The sequence below is a fragment of the Punica granatum genome, unplaced genomic scaffold (genome assembly GCF_007655135.1).
Source record: "Punica granatum isolate Tunisia-2019 unplaced genomic scaffold, ASM765513v2 Contig00383, whole genome shotgun sequence".
NCBI lineage: Eukaryota > Viridiplantae > Streptophyta > Magnoliopsida > Myrtales > Lythraceae > Punica > Punica granatum.
This window is the reverse complement of record NW_022204310.1, coordinates 13,211-29,932: the sequence shown is the minus strand read 5'-3', so window position 1 is coordinate 29,932 and position 16,722 is coordinate 13,211. Positions and strand designations below refer to the sequence as shown.

General features: G+C 37.7%; 1 protein-coding gene across 1 annotated transcript; it reads right to left on the bottom strand.

Annotated features, from left to right (window-relative positions):
- Positions 1-9,332: 9,332 nt before the first annotated feature.
- Positions 9,333-15,879, bottom strand: LOC116190209. Its single transcript, XM_031519869.1, has 3 exons — positions 15,840-15,879; positions 11,528-11,592; positions 9,333-11,415 (listed from the first exon to the last, which is right to left on the bottom strand). Exon 3 carries the CDS (start codon positions 11,325-11,327, stop codon positions 9,333-9,335), a length of 1,995 nt encoding a protein of 664 aa, XP_031375729.1. The 5' UTR covers positions 11,328-11,415; positions 11,528-11,592; positions 15,840-15,879.
- Positions 15,880-16,722: the final 843 nt, after the last annotated feature.

The following is a 16,722-nucleotide window of genomic DNA, read 5'->3' as shown; positions in this document are numbered from 1 at the left end:
ATTCACAATCTTCACTTTTCCAAGTCGAGCAGCCTGCAGTTTTCCTTTGTTTGGAATGTATACCAGTGCATCACCTTTAATGGACGAGGATTCAGTAAAATAGTCAAGACAACCCGTCATGTGTCTTGATGCTCCGGTGTCTAATATCCACTCTGAATCAATATAAATAAAATCGTTACCAGTAAGACGAGTAGGATCATAATCTTTTCCTGCCAACATGCCAAACAATTTCTGAAATTGAGCTTCGAGCAATGCTTCCTGTTGTCCAAGCTGGGAGCTACTGGTCGCCGAATTTTCTTGGACAACATTGGCGCGCATTGGGCCGCTATGCTGCTGTTGCTGATTCGGCCCAGGCTATGGCTTGTCTTCCCGGTCCGAATTGCTGATTGGGTCCTCTCCCAGTTGCGGGCTTCTTTCCTTTAACAAAGTCTGCTGGGTACCTATTTAGAGCCCAACAGTTGCTCCTCTAGTTCGACCTAGATCGCTGACCTTCCTATGCATACTACTGGCACGATCCATAACCTTGCTTTCCCTGACACTGTCCAACCCCCGAGCCCGACCAGTTCGACCCAGACCGCTGCCCCGATCCTGAGCAAATCCAATCCAGTCTAGCCCGACCCGAACTGCTGCTGCTTCATTCCCTTGGTTCCAGCCCAACTTTCCCCTCCTCCTTTAAGGGAATATTACTTGGGTGATACAAAATTTTTTAAGTTTAACGCAGATGGTACAAATTTTTTTTTGTAACAATTTTTGTACAAAATGTATCAAATTGTTTCAATCAAGTCCACTCCGTCAATTTCCGCCGACGCCATGAAGACTTTCTGACGTGGTACCTAACGTGGCAAGTCGTATCATACGTGGCTCAAAACTTAAAACGCGAGTTCCTAAGGTAGGAAATAATCCAAAAGCTGAAAAAAAAAAAAAAAAGACAAAAAGCAAAACTTGAAAGAGAAAACAAGACAGAGGGTTGAGAGGAGACGATGACAGTGGTTGTTTCTCAATTTTCTCTCCTTCTACTTGCAATCAGGCTAGGGTTTCGTTGCAGTCGGTGAGAGGAGTCAGAGCACATGCAATGTTTTGGTTTGTCTACAATGCCCCACGATTTAAGCTCCTTGGACCCTGCTCCCATGTATGATAAGTAATCTATTAGCCTACCTTGTCGATGATGTTTGTGGTTTAGATTTTAGGTTTTGGGTGAAGTCAAAAGGACATGCCAAGGTGTGTAAGCTTGGATTATCTGGTGTTGCTGGTGATAAATTACTATTGGCGACCATTGATGGAGCATAGAAAACTTATCTGGTCGATATTGAGTGGTCAACTGGGATCGCAATTGTTATGTTTAGAATGTCTAAGGTTTTTTTGCTTTTCTAGCCCTTGTTAAACATTTAAATGATTGGGTTTTGGTTTTTGTCCACAAAGGAGGCTGTGGAAGATGCAGGAGATGCTCAGGAGGGTATTAGAGATGCAGGGGAGGCTGTGAGAGATGCAAATAGAGATGTGTCTTCAGTTGATGTCCAAGAGGACTTTGAGTATGTAAACTCGCATTTGAATGACATGGGGTTTATGGAAGTTTTAGAGATAGAGGAGAATGCTCCTGCTCCTGCTATGGGAGCTCAATCAATATATATGGAAGATATGCTAGTTGAAGATGCAAATGAGGATGATGGTTCTAAATTGAATGATACTGATAATGACATGACAAATGATGTAGATCTTGTGGATGTGAATATTGTATTGCAAGAAGGCATTCGACATGGGAAGAGGAGTAGCCACCCTTTTGAAATCAGAGAAGAACCACATGTCGATGTTACTGATGAAGAAGGTGATTGGGAGACGGGGAATGGAAGTGATGAGTCTGATGGCTTCTAGAGCATAGACTTTGGCGATGAAGGTGGGAGTGCAAGTAGGTTACCGGAATTCAGGCAAGAATAAGACTTGCAATATCCAAAGTTTGTAATTGGTATGTTGTTTGGAACAATGAAGGAGTTAAAGGATGTTGTGAAGCAATATGGTATCGTGAACAAAGTCAACGTGGCCATAGTGAGGAATGAAAAGGACATAGTCAATGCCAAGTGCAAGAATTGTGATGGATGGATGCTAAGGTCAGCATGGAATAAAATGCACAATGTATTGCAAATTAAGAAGTGTAAGGACAAGCACACACATGGGAAGGAAGTTCCTGACATATATTTTAGTTATAAGTGGCTAGGTGAGACTTATAAAGCTCAGCTCTGGGCTGACCCAAACTGGTCCTCCAAGTCTTTTGCACATCAGCTTGACCATGACTTCAAGGCCAACTGCAACAGGATGAAGCTATGGAGGGCTAGGAATTATGCTATGAACTTATTAAGGATTTCAGACGAGAAACAATATGCAAAATTATGGGACTATTTTGAAGAATTAAGAAAGACCAATCCTAGTTCCTCTGTTTTAATAGGGACTGACCATCATATCTTGTATGTATGTTTTGATGCCCGCAAGAGAGGTTTCCTAGCTGGTTGCAGACCATTAATTGGATTGGATGGGTGTTGGCTTAAGGGAAAATACAATGGACAGCTCCTAACTGCAGTGGGAATAGATGCAAATGATTGCATTTATCCTATAGCATTTAGGGTGGTGGAGATTGAAAATAAAGAATCATGGTCATGGTTTTTAGAAAATTTGGCAAGAGACTTGAATATTGATGATTCTTCCCTTGGACTTTTATGGGAGATAAGGAGAACATATGGTTTTATTAAAAATTGATTAGGTTTACTGACATATCTGTGTTAATTTTTTTAAACCTACTTAAATGCCTATTTACTCGTAGGACTTGCTGACAGTGTTTTTTTTTCTTGTGTTCTGTTATCAAGGGGTTAGTTCAATTCCTTGATGAATTGTTTTCTCTTGAAGAGAAAAGGTTTTGTACTCGACATTTATGAAAAAACATTTGCAGAGCAGACACTATCAAGAAGGGGAAGGAATTGAAAGACCTATTAGGGGCTACTGTCAAGGGTACTTACCCAGTAGAATCCAGGAAGCACGTGGAGGTGTTAAGAATACAAGATGAGAAAGCTTGGAAATGGCTCCAAGATAAACCTCCATCATAATGGTCAAAGTCCCATTTTAGGGAATACCCCAAGTCTGATGTTTTGTTCCAGTAAAAGTTTTCACAGTGGTTGTTTAATAATGTGTAATCTTTTTTATTGTACAAGTAGAATTTAGAAGAAAGGGACAAGCCTATTATTACATTGTTTGAGAGTACTAGAACAAAACTGATGAAAAGAATGTCCATGAAAAGGAAACTTGCAGACAAGTATAATGTGAGGTTTTGTCTTAAGATTCTGAAGAAGCTTGAGAGGTACAATGAGTAGGCCCCAGGGTGTTGACCAATTGAGTCTGGGGCAGGTAAGTTTAGTGTGATTGTTGTTGAAAAACTCTATGTGGTGGATTTGCTTGCTTTGACATGCAATTGCAAGCAGTAGCAACCCTCAAGTATCCCTTGTCACCATGCAATTGCATGTATACAACTAAAAAGGAGGAAGTCAGAAGATTTTATCCATCCTATCTATAGTGTTGCAAGCTTCAAAGCTTGTCATGAACCAATTATCTATCCATTCAGAGATCTAGATGATTATGACCCGACTAGTTTGGAACCAATAAAACCTCATCCCTTGAAGCAAAAAAAGGGTAGACCCCAAACTATTAGAAGAAAGGGTCTTAATGAGCAAACTATACGAGTTGCTAAATATGGCATCGAGATTATTGGAAACAAAGACTGCATGAAAATGAAGCGCTCAATATGCAAAGAAGCTGGTCATAATAAAAAGACTTGTAAAAAGAGAGGAATGAGTGTTTCAACATGTCTTTCAAACACAGAGCAAGATTTGCCAAGTGGAAGTTCCAGCCAATAAAACATTGTGAGTTACTACTAGACAAATATATATTCCTTATATTCATTCATTTCAGCGATCTAATTTCTCGGTTTGCAAGCTACTTACAGGAAAAGAGAAGGAGAATATATTGCTAGTTTCACGGGGCGCAACGAAAGCGAAAAAGGAACAGAAATTCAAAATTTCCTACCCGTGAAACTAATCCTAAGACCTACTAGAAGAATAAGAGTAAATAAAAGCGTACCTGGAATATTTAAAATTGTTGACCGAGCGTCCCACGCGTGACGCCTCTACTGGTATCCACACCGACTTTATCGACGAGTTTTCGAGATCGGCGGTGCTAGTGGCCAATACTCGAAAGAAACACCGATGCAACACCCGAAATTTTAAGACTAATGGGGTTAATTCAAATTGAACAATTCAACTTGAATTTCCCCACATTAATGCACGTACACACATATGTATGTATATGCTTATGCATACATATATATCACATATATATGTATATATATAGCACACGTATATATGTATGTACATTTACATGCACACATATATATAAGCATCAGGGGGGAGACTTTCAAGTCTCCTTACCGATGTGGGACAAGAGGATTTAAGGATCCCAAACTGCCATGTGTCACCGTATTAATCGTGCATCAATTTGGTCCATTTAATCTAATAAATCGAGTCTAATTAATCGACAAATTTAATCTCATTAAATATCCGATTAATTAGTCGCACCATAAATCATCTAATCTCTATTAGACGATTTTATTGTTTCAAAATATCTCGTCAATTTAGTCGTAGTGTGTGACCCTGTAGGTTCCCAATTACGTTAATAGTAATATCGAAATATCTATTTCAATATTGGCATCTAGCAATGCATCACTGTTACTCAAGTAATCGAAAAGTCAATTTCTCGACGAACCTCGTGACCTATATTACCATGTAATATAATCTCTTTGTCCTCTATATCTCTATTGAGCCCAAGGCATGGTCGATGACATCCTTGTATGGCTCAATATCTCTTTTTCTTGGTTTACCGGGTAAGTCTATCAGAACAAATGAGCTCGATATCATTATATCGACTCATTTGGGTATGCATACACTTTTAGACTTAACCGCCAAGTGGCCGTGAGATATTGCTCCCGTTTCGTAGGAGGGACAAATCCTATCTTGGTCACTCGCATTCTTTTTCATGCTTTGTGGCATACCTAATAACTATCTTTATAACCAGCCTGTTACGGTGGCGTTTGACAGTATCAAAATATACGACATTACATGTAGGAATCCATGGTGACCTCAAGTCAAAGGACCATTACACTATAGTCACTTTGAGATATGCTAATGACAGTCACGTAACAACCCATGTAGCAATCTCATGGCGGATCAGTCCAATACACATTACTCTTAATGTATACATGTGGTGTGATTTGATATCTACATATCCATGACCTGTGAGACTTGGTCATCAATCAACACTCACACTAGTCTAATCGTATTATCGTTGTCCTAATTAACGATAATACTTTGACTATGGACATTTAGGAATAATGTTCGGTAATTATAGGATCTCACAATCAAGTCACACTTGATGCCTATTGAACATACTATTCCAAGGACATTATTGTGTAAAATCATATTTAACGCAATCTACACAATAACAGAAATGCCTCGTTTTATAATGAAATAGATATCATATTACAGAACTAATTATAGATTGCCTCTAGAGCATACACCAATTCCCAACATATATGACAGTGTTCCCGAGCTCCCATCTGCTAATCCACATTTTTATAGATCAGAGTTTATCCAAAGCAATGTTACCTAGGTATACATATCAAATACATACACATTTTCATGAAAATGTGAAACTTTTGCGGTTACTAATTGTTTGGATCCTCAAGCTTCTCCCCAACCACCTGCCCCTGCTCATGGCCAATTTGAGTCTCAGTTTATTAGGACATCACAGCCACCACCTTATCCACCTACTGCATATGCTTCAAGATCTTAGAGACAAAGGACAAATAATTGAGGAATAGGGCCTTCTAGGTCTCTTAAAAGAAGAGGCAAGGGAAGCAAAATCACATGTGATGGATCTGCTCCACGTTCTCTCAGCCAAGAGTCATCAACAACACGAAGGAAGGCAAAGACATCAGGTTCCTTAAGCCAGCCACCACATGTTGGCAATTAGGATATAAAATGTCGTTTTGATGTTCATTTTTTATGTAAGATTACAAATGCTGCACTTTTGATACTCGTGTTGAAACTGATTTGGTATAATTGTTGGCCTTGTATTGCCCCCTTTTGATACTAGTAGAAAGAACATTGTCGACATTTTTTGATGTTTTAGTGGTGGAAAGAATAATATCCTTTTTTTATAGGTTTAAAGAGCAATATATATATATATTAATGTTTCTTTTATTGAGATTTGGAAAGAACAATCTGCCCTTTTATTATTGCAATTGGATGTAGCTGTCTTCGTAACTCTTGGCCATTTAATTATGAGAGTTCTTTACTGAATATGGTGAGAGGCAGATATGGTATTCCATGTTATATTGTTGCTGAGTTACATGGGTTGTTACTGCTTTGAAAGGGAAAATAATTCATATTGTGCTGCTAAAGTTACTTTAAAGCAGGTTAATATGCTTTAACATTATCTCATTTGTTCCACTATTTATATCAATTTATTACATCTTAATAAAAGTTTTGTACAATTCCGTTACATCTTAATAAAAGTTTTGTACCCATTTGTTAAGTTCTGTACCCATTTGTTACATCATTCTAAAAGATTTGAGCTTACGTACGATACAACTTATCACGTCACGTACCACGTCAAAAAGTTTTCACGGCATCTGCAAAAATTGACGAAGTGGACTTGATTGAAACAATTTGATACATTTTGTACCAAATTGTTACAAAAAAAAAGATTTTATACCATTCGCGTTACGACTTAAAAAAATTTGTATCACTCAAGTAATTTTCTCCCTCGTTTAACGAGAAAAGCCATAGAATCAGACGGTGGCTTGGTCCGTGCAACCATTTTCTGCCCTTCCTCTTGTGCGGCCATTTGAAAAACCTTATTACCATTGGGCATTGGCTCGACACTCAGGATGTTTGAACGAACCATATCGAACTAAGAGGTGAGTCCCATGAGGAATTGAAAGAGTTTCTACGTCTCTTGTTGTGCCATAATCCGATCGTTAGCACCACAATTGCAGGCTGGAATATCGAGATAGAAATCTGTTGAGATATGTTGTCCCACATCGAAAAATTGAGAAAGAAACTACAAGCTTATATGAGGTTTGGGTCCAGTAACCTATTAGCTTAAGCTTTTGGGTTGCAAATGGGCTCAAGTCCGTGTAGGCCCAAGTGGGTATTTTACATGATATCAAAGCGGGTTATGCTTCCGCGCGCTCATGTGGGCTCACATCGTGCCAGATTCGATTTCGAGGTAGCCAAGAGTGTGCCTCATGTTAATCAAGTCCAAGAGTGGTCCGGTCCAATTCCGAGGTAGCTAAAGGTGCACCTCTAATTAGGCCCGAGTGTGAAACTTGAGGCTAGTTTGGTATTTATCCCCCCTTACCCGAGCACGGAAGAGGATGCCCGGCTCGGGTTAGTTGTTAAGGGCGGGTGTTTAAGGCATGTGGCATGTGTTGGACCATACATTGCCACGTGAGGGCGGGTGTTGAGATATGTTGTCCCACATCGAAAAATTGAGAAATAAACCACAAGCTTATATGAGGCTTGGGTCCAGTAACCTATTAGCTTAAGTTTTTGGGTTGCAAATGGACTCAAGTCCGTGTAGGTTCAAGTGGGTATTTTACAAAATCCAATTCATTCCACAAATTCTTCCAACTTGCCATAATAATCCCTCACGCTTAGACTGTCTTGTTTGAGAAGACGAATCTTGGACTTGATTTGATAAATTTGAGTTTGGTTTCCTTGAGAGTACCTCTCCTTGAGGTCATCCCATAAACTCTTAGCATCAACTGCACAAGTCGCGGTTGCCTGGAGGTCCTTCTCAAATGTGTTGAAAATCCATGCTAATACTGTGGAATTACACACTTCCCACCTTTCCCGCATCGGGTCACCCTCTTCAGGATTCTCGAGTGACCCATCGATGAAAGGTATTTTGCTATTCGCTCTTAAAGCGAGCACGTGACCACGTCAAATAGTTGTCACCATTTAGGTGACAATTGATCAAGATATTCCCCGTAACAACGGCTGAGGTGAGAGGTGAGAGGTGAGTCGATACACGGCTGGGATCCCTGGCTTCTTGCCCGAACTATCCCCTATTTCCTTCACCTTTGGGAGCTCGGTACCCTTCTTTTGACTTTCTTCAGTATCACTCAAATCCAACATCTCTCACAAGATTAATCGGTCCCAGAACGAAGGTGCTTTAATACCATGATGTTTTCTGAATTGTCAAGCTCAAAAACTATTATTGAGCGTTCAAGAGCATAAATAGGCTAATAGCCTGTTACAAGGAAAAGGGAAATATCTAAACTATCTAAAACTACGGGATTCTAGATTGTATAATTACGCTAACAATCCTAAGTATCCAAATACATAATATACATCCAATATACATTAATAAAGTATCCCGTAATAATGAGGAAATGAGGAATATTGGCAGGTGGAGTTGTGAACGTCACTATGCTGCTAGAAACTATAGGCTGTTCTGGCAAGGCTGTTCAGGCATTATTCACTTGTCGATTCGCTTGTTCAAAACATAATATCGGGGGCTGCATCAAGTCTGCTGTCAAGAGCGCAGGCTCTTGAGCATCAAAGATCTTTGGAGGAGAGTGAAGATGATATGACAACAGAATATCTTGGCAAATTCGGGGGCTATCTCATTAAGCAGTTATTTATTAATATTATTTTTAATAGCTTCGATTTGTAGTCTTGCTTGGAATATGTCTTCTCTCTTTGCCGTCCAAGCTTTCATTTTGCTCGTATCCCTTGTACTCTTTTTCCATGATTTCAAGAGTATAAACTTGTTTATCGAAAGGGGAAAAAAAAAAAGGACCTCACAGACTCCAGTAAAAATTCATATTCAAGTCAATGCCGAAAAGACTCGGGGTGTGTTTGTTTAACTTAATTAAATAAATGCTTAAAAGTTAATTACAAATTAATTATAAGAGAAAATGAATGTAAGAAAGAGGAAAAGATGAAAGATGAAAGTTTAAACTACTTAATTTTTAAATAAAAAATCACTGTAAAAAATTTTAACTTAATAAAATAAGTTATTCTCTACTTATTCATCCTTATTCATTCATTCTTTCTTCCTATAAATTTCTTCCATTAACTAATTATATGCTTAATTTATCAAACACTACCTTAATGTCCGTTAATAGAAGGAGGATACATGTGGTCTCAACAAGGAAAAAAGAGGCGAAAAAAAAAAAAGGCAATCTACAGACATATGGTTGCCCCCCCCCCCCCCCCCCCCCCCCCCCCTCATTGCAATACAACATTGGTTATGAAGGAGCCCTGGCGCATCTGGAAGTGATCGGTCAAGCCAAAATGTGCCATCATCATCCAAGTATGTGTGAGAAGCTCTCCTCCAACCTTCAGCTGCTTGGCATGAGATTCTCCGCTGCACTCTTTTGCAGCGTAGAGCAAGAACTGAATCCAGACCCCTGCGATAGTCTCCCATTTGAATTTGCGGAATTCCGCGGCATTCATGCCACGATGCCTCTTGCGATCGTATTGAAATTCCCCCGCAAGCCTGTGCCCCTCAAACAGAACAGATTTGCTGATGCTGCCCTTTACCTGCTCTGGTTTCATTTCAGCCATTTCAGTCACCCGAAGGAGCCTCTTACATGCTTCATTGAGGTGATTGTCTCTGGAACCGGTAATTCCTCCACCAAAGACTCGTGATGCCTCGGCAGAAGTGTCCTGGATTCTGATATGACCAATCCCTCTGGGCAACATGAAAGGGCAATCGACCAGGAGGTAGGCCATGTATCGCGAAAGTTGCTCGCTCAGCTTGATGTTTCTGAGAATGGCCTCATTACAGTTTCGATCTTCATAGCTGCATAGATCGGTAGCAATGTGCCAAATTAAGATCTGATGATCGAACTCCAACTCTGTACTCCAATCCAGGTAATGGAGATTGCTCTGCCTGAGCAGATCTCTCGCTGTCATTGCAGTGCTCGTAATTTGGTTCATCAACTGACCAGCTGGGGATCGAATCCCCAGCCTGTTGTATAGATTCTCCTGGATGATATGGCTCCGCTTGCAAACCATATCAAATAAGAACTGCTTCAGATCCTCGCCTATTTCCTTGTATGGTGTGTAGAAGATGACCTTGTCCACATCAAAATACTCGAGCATTTTCCACAAACACCCCTTTTTCCTTCTGATGCAATACTCGAGCAAGCAGAACTGCCCCATGGAATTCGACCAGCTGTTGTTCTTGTCGATGCGGCAGTTGATGTGGCAGATACAGGTGGTCATTCTACGGATGAGGATTCCTGTATATTGCCCAATTTGCACTAGCATTCTAAGAGATGAAATAAGTAGATTGGCAGGACACTTGTATGAGGACACTGGTAGTACAACATAAAGCGGATGGAAGTAGCCTCTCTGACCCTGTATTTCACCCAGAAAACGGATGAAGGATGACTCCTGAAGAACAGTCCAAATCAGCAACAGCAATGTCGTGATCTTGTCAGGCCATTCATACTTCAAACTCGAGTGATCTTCAACCATTAATTTGACGAAAAAACCTAGAACTGTTGAGGACATTAAAATAGTTATCAGGCGAAGAAGGCCACCCCACCAAGTACAAAGGACCTTAGCTTTGGTGTGGAGCAAATGGGACATGGTTTGGATTTCCATTTCCACTATCCTGAAAGCATTCAGTGGTGTCAAGCCGCAGAAGAAGTTGATGCTCGCAATCATGTCATTATCGCCTAGAATGAGATCCACGAAAAGCTGCTGGAAAACGGGAAACAGTGCCCTTGCTTGGACAAGATTTGCCGCATCATCATTGGATGTATCTTGCTCAGGTCGAGTGCTTGTGGGGTCTGGGATCTGAGCAATCTCATAAAGGGTCATCCGATATCCCTCCTCCTTCCTTGAAGAGTACTCCTCTATGAACTTGTGATAATCTGGACCAGGATTAGGTGGAGAGAGCATGGACTTTGTAAGTGCATTCTTGCTAGCCTTATAGTGAACATACACCCTTTCGAAGCAACTTAAAGCCGCGACCACGAGCATGGCTATGCTTAGATAGGATAAGTAGTTGTCCGATGGATGCCATGCGAGTGGTATGAGAAATATAGATCCCCCTACTTGGAATGCAGCTGCAAGAGACTTCCGTCCCCACAGTTCGTTGTCTTCCAAGGAGTAGGCAGTGATGGTATCGCATCCGCCGAGGCTTGAGAGAAGAATCTGTGCCCAGAGCGCGATAATGCTGGCCTCCTCATGTATAGTTTTTGATGTCATAATGGACACACTAACCTTGAACGAGATTACCCCCAGGCAATATATGGCTATCCACTCTGCTAACGAATATAAAACCCAAAGAATGGACCTGCACACAAATGGTCGGAAGCGTTTCTGATGGCCGCTCGTGACCACGAGAAGCAAGAACTGAAGGAATATGCTGAACGGGATCAGGATTCTAAGGCCAAAATCTTGCCAACCTTTCCTGAAGTGCGACAGCGCCATCTTTAGCTAGGTCCCTCCTCTTCCCCACGTGATACAAAATCTATAGCAAAACAAAAACAAAAGGATCTCAGATCATGTGTTGTCTATCTACCTGAGTTTCGAGCTGCTTTCCATATAAGAGAGAAACTGGCAAAATAATTAACTTAACAGAAGTTTTTCAAAATGATCAGGTGTAGTTTTGATCAAGATCAGGGATACGCAGCTCAATTAATTAGAACACGCGTCACAAAAGGAACAAAGGACATGTAGTTGAATTAGTAGACGCATCTGAGTAGGGGCAAAATCTTCATAGGTCCAAGAACAACTCAAAGCAGATGATTACATGCTATGTTGCTCAAACTGATATGCTGTCTTAGAGTCATATCAAATATACTGATAGATTTCGATAAAGATCCTAGGAGAATTCTCTAAAAATTTTCTTAGATATATAATACCATGAGCTAATATAAACTTTCCTTAACTTTCACAACTTGCAAAAAAGAAAATGAAAGGAAAAAAAACAAATGAAAAGAAAAGATAGTATAACAAGCTTTTAATATAGGTTTTCAAATGTCACATATGTATATTATCCCTCCCACATGGTTCAACTAAAATATTAGTCTCAGATCTCTATGTGACTATAAATAAGGAGGGATTCAACTAGTAATATCTCAAATATTGTACCTCTTCGCTTAATGAGTTGGTCAAATTAAAAGACATTCATCCATCAAAAGAAAATTAGAAGCCATTTATGAGGAATTACAATAACATGCCTATTTTAGTGAATCACTGGTCAATTTCATAAGCTAAATATATTTACTTTATCGTAATGACAAACGGACGAAAAGATTGAGAATAATTTATACTATAATAATCTATCCATTATAGATAGACATTCTTTTTTTTTTCTCAGGGGTAGATGATATAAAATCATTTTCCATTGGATTGAGAATAAATAAATAATAAAATATATATATATATATATATATTAAATGCAAGTTGTTAACAATAAATAATGGTAAACCTTATGTTAGTATGCGCATGTATATATCGGACTCAACAAGGCTAGTGAATAGCCGTCCACTAGTCTTGGTCTCGCTACGTTGTCCACCGTCATTATTCTGATTCATTGGTATTTTTTCTCATAAAATTTTCTTTTTATTGCATTTATTAATAGTTTTAATGTTGCTAGTTATTCTTTTGGATCGAAAAATGTTTTAAAGATGGTCCTGTATTGCAGTTTGATTACTCACGTGAAAATGAATGTATAGGAAACTTGAAGAGACGTTGCACCACAAGTTGAGAGAATAGCCAAAGGTGAGCTGATCTCGTGGAACGAACGATTTTTCGTTTGCAGAAGTGTACTTCAATTATATAAAACTAGGCGATAACCTATGCGTTGTGTGGGAAATTTGGTAAGAATATATTGTGAAATTATACCTTAAAAATTTATAAGAGTATTAATAAAACTTACATATGCAAAGATAATATATTAGTGCACCTATAATTAGAATTGACATATTTAATATAAAAAGATATACTTTTAAAATATATTGATATTAAAAGAAGATCGCATTTAATATAATGAGACTTGAGAGCAAATAAGGTGGAAGGTCCCAATTAGAGAAAAAAATCCAATATATATCCGTCAAAATGACTAGCCCAGCGGACAAGTTTTTTCATGAAAAGTCTTTTACTTCCCAATTTTTGTGAAAGTATAAAAAATTATACATTGAAAATGTTAGATATAGAAATTATGATATATAGATTCCTTTTTCAAGTTATAGGTTTTTAATTTTGCAAATTTAGCCCGTGTAAACGTAACTTTTAAAAGAAACGAGAAAATTATAAAAATATTCTCATGCCGCAACTCGTCAAATTCTTCGTTTTCTTTTAAATTTTACCATTTTTTTAATGTTTGTTTCAAAAAATCCTAGAATTGTTCTCGTAATTTAAGGAAAAGTAAAACATAGAAAAAGTTAAACGGTGGTTGAATTGCTTGAATCGGTTTATCCACGACTTGATGAAGAGTCTGGTTCGGTACCTAGGAGGGCTGGGCTGGCGCCATGTTTGGTTTTATAGTTATTTTTTTAACTCTACTTCACTCCACTCCATTTATCTTCAATTCAACAACACAATTATTACTTTTTCCTTTTTTTTCAATTTTTTTAACCATTCAATTCAATTTTTAATACTAAACTCTCAACTATTCATTACTTTTTCTACAATTCAACAACACAATCATTACTTTCTCTCAAATATTCATTACTTTTTCACACTTTTTCTAATAATTCAACAACACAATCATTACAACACAATTAAATATATATATATATATATATATATATAGTTAGAGTAGAGTTGAGCTTAACTCAACTCAACTCAACTCCCAAACAAACGATTAGTTTTCTAAGATTCTATCAGTGTGTATATATATATATATACATCTATTTATTTAAAGGGGTTTTTACCCCATATATCCCATTATTTTACATTTTCTTCAAATCTATCATATGCTTTTAAAATTATCAAAAATACCCCATAATGAATTATCAATTTGGGTTTTGAATATAGATATATATCTTGTGACAATACGAAATAAGCATTAAAAATCTTTAATCATGCATGATGCTAAGACTCCTCCTATATGAACTCTTAACAAGTGCTGTTGTATTAAGTATTGATATCTACTGAGCTTAATCAGATTCAGTTTTTATACCAGCTCCCACAAAAGAACAAGATGATGAAGTTGATTACTATTAGCACATCCTCAATTTTGAAACGATATTTCTTCCGCTATAAATTGCGCGTCTCATTGTTAGCATTCAATCTATATACTTTGCTACCATCTTGCACCGAAGAAAAAAAAAATTACTATCATCTAAAAGTATGTTACAATTGTAAAATTATATACTTAGGCTCTAGCAGTATGGTCATAATGGTAATTTCATCTAATTGTAGCTTAATTATATTTTAATTTATCATTTTTAGTAGCTAATATAACTCATTCCCGCACCAATTAATGGGCTAAATATATATATATATATATATTACTAAATTTTACAAATAAAAAATTAACATAAATTATGTGAAATATGATTTGACAATGTTCACCTATGAAAATGAAATATTATAAAAGATTAACTTAAAATGCCAATATTTAGTAGGTTTTAAAGAATTGAAGTTTCGATAAATTATTCTCGATTTTTAAATAAAGGAAAATAAAAGTACAATAAAGTCTTATCTATTTTCCGTTCCACATCCATATATATGTATATATGACTCCACACCTTTCAAATAGGAGTAGCATTACAAAATTATTCAATTCTACTTAGTATGGTTATAACATCAATTATATTTAGAATTTATTATTCAATATGACTCATTCCCACACTAAATTACCAGGATAAATATTTATCACTAAATTAAAAAATAGCATAAGGTAAGGCATTTGATCACAATCTAAATCTATACTAAGATACGTTTATATATGTAAACTTGACTCTCACCTAATATATAAATAGGAAAAATTACACCTTACAACACAGTTTGATTACCTTTTTCACGCTGCAACACGAGTCAAAATAATTTTATATTGCAATCTATTTACTTGACAACTATGAACATGCACACTGTGCTACACCATATTTTTCATTAATTGGCGCGTGTTTAAGCTTTAAGAATGTGAGCTAATTTCCTCTCCTCTGTATATATAGATAACCATGCAAATCGGCCAAATCCTCAAATAGACTATGTAGATACAATTTTCCAAATCTCATCATATTCTCCCAAAAAAGAAAGAAAAAAAATGCATCGTAACTAACTAAGAGGTTTCAGGTTCACTACCCGTAGGACTACACGTGCTCTTTTATTAGCTATTAGTATCTATTTCATTATTCTAAACCCGTGGGCTTCCCTTGTAACAGAAAAAATACGTTGTTTGCTTGGCGCTGGGTGAGAATGGTGAACATTTGTTCCATGGATAAAAGTAATACGGCACACATGAATTGAAACTAAATTGAAGTGCCTCTCTGGCTACTTCTGCTGATAAATGGGCATTCATTTTAGATCGAAACTCTGAAACTCCCTTTGCACATATACTATAAAATAGGGCTTCCAGAAAAAGTTAGGCTCCATCAGTCTCATCGGAAAATATATATACATATATATGTATATGTCTTGAAATATCATTCCATGTTCGAAGAAAACTGAGACTCGACATTAGATGTGACGGTAAATAGCAACTTCATTGATGACTAGGGAGATGCACACAGCATTTGAGATGGAAGCATTAGTTTCGGTACTCACCAGGAGAAGGGACGCCAGAAGAGGATAATCTTTTGATGAAGGGTGGTGGTCTTCTCCGCTCGTTTCCAGCCTTGAGCTTGAAGTTGTTTATAAGCAGGTAGGTACGAGGAGACCTTGACCAAAAAAAAAAAAAAAAAGAGTACGAGTAGACCTGGATGTCCGAAAAATAAAATTAAAAATAAATATGATATAGGCGCGACCGCCTGCTTTGGCAAAATTACTTATTTTTCACTAATTTTAACTGAAGTCTGCTTTTGTTTAATCAGTCGAGTAGACTAGTCGTCATCACGAATTAACAAGAAAGATAATGGGGGTGTAACTTGGGTCTCGTGGCTGAATGTTCAGTCACTTTTGGCTTTTTCCCTCTTATACAAAATGTTATTATTCTTGTAAGAAACGTTATTCTCCAAATACGAAAACATTTTGTACAAAACAATCAGTCGACTGTATATATGAATCATTCGACTGATATTTTGTACGAAATATTTTCGTACTTGGAGAATAACGATTTATATAAGGAAAATAACGTTTCGTACGGGAGTCCCGACTGAATATTCAGTCACGGAACTCATGAATTTTTCAGACAGTAGTTTATAAAGCATGAGAACATTCGGATGATAGCAACATGATTATGTTCACATAACGTACAACCCCCATTTTTTTTAAGGAAATAGTTAGTAGCTTTCGTTGCTGTCTAGTTCAATTAGAATACACAAAAGTCGATAGGCGAGACGAGGTAACTCCATTTTGATAGTGCTCAAGATTTCTTCTGTTAATAAAAACGGGATTGGTGGGCGATCGCGTAGCAACTTCCACGAGATGTAAGTATATGGGCCCGAACCTCGCCGCAGAATTTTCGAATTGAGTCATAACTGCACTAGAA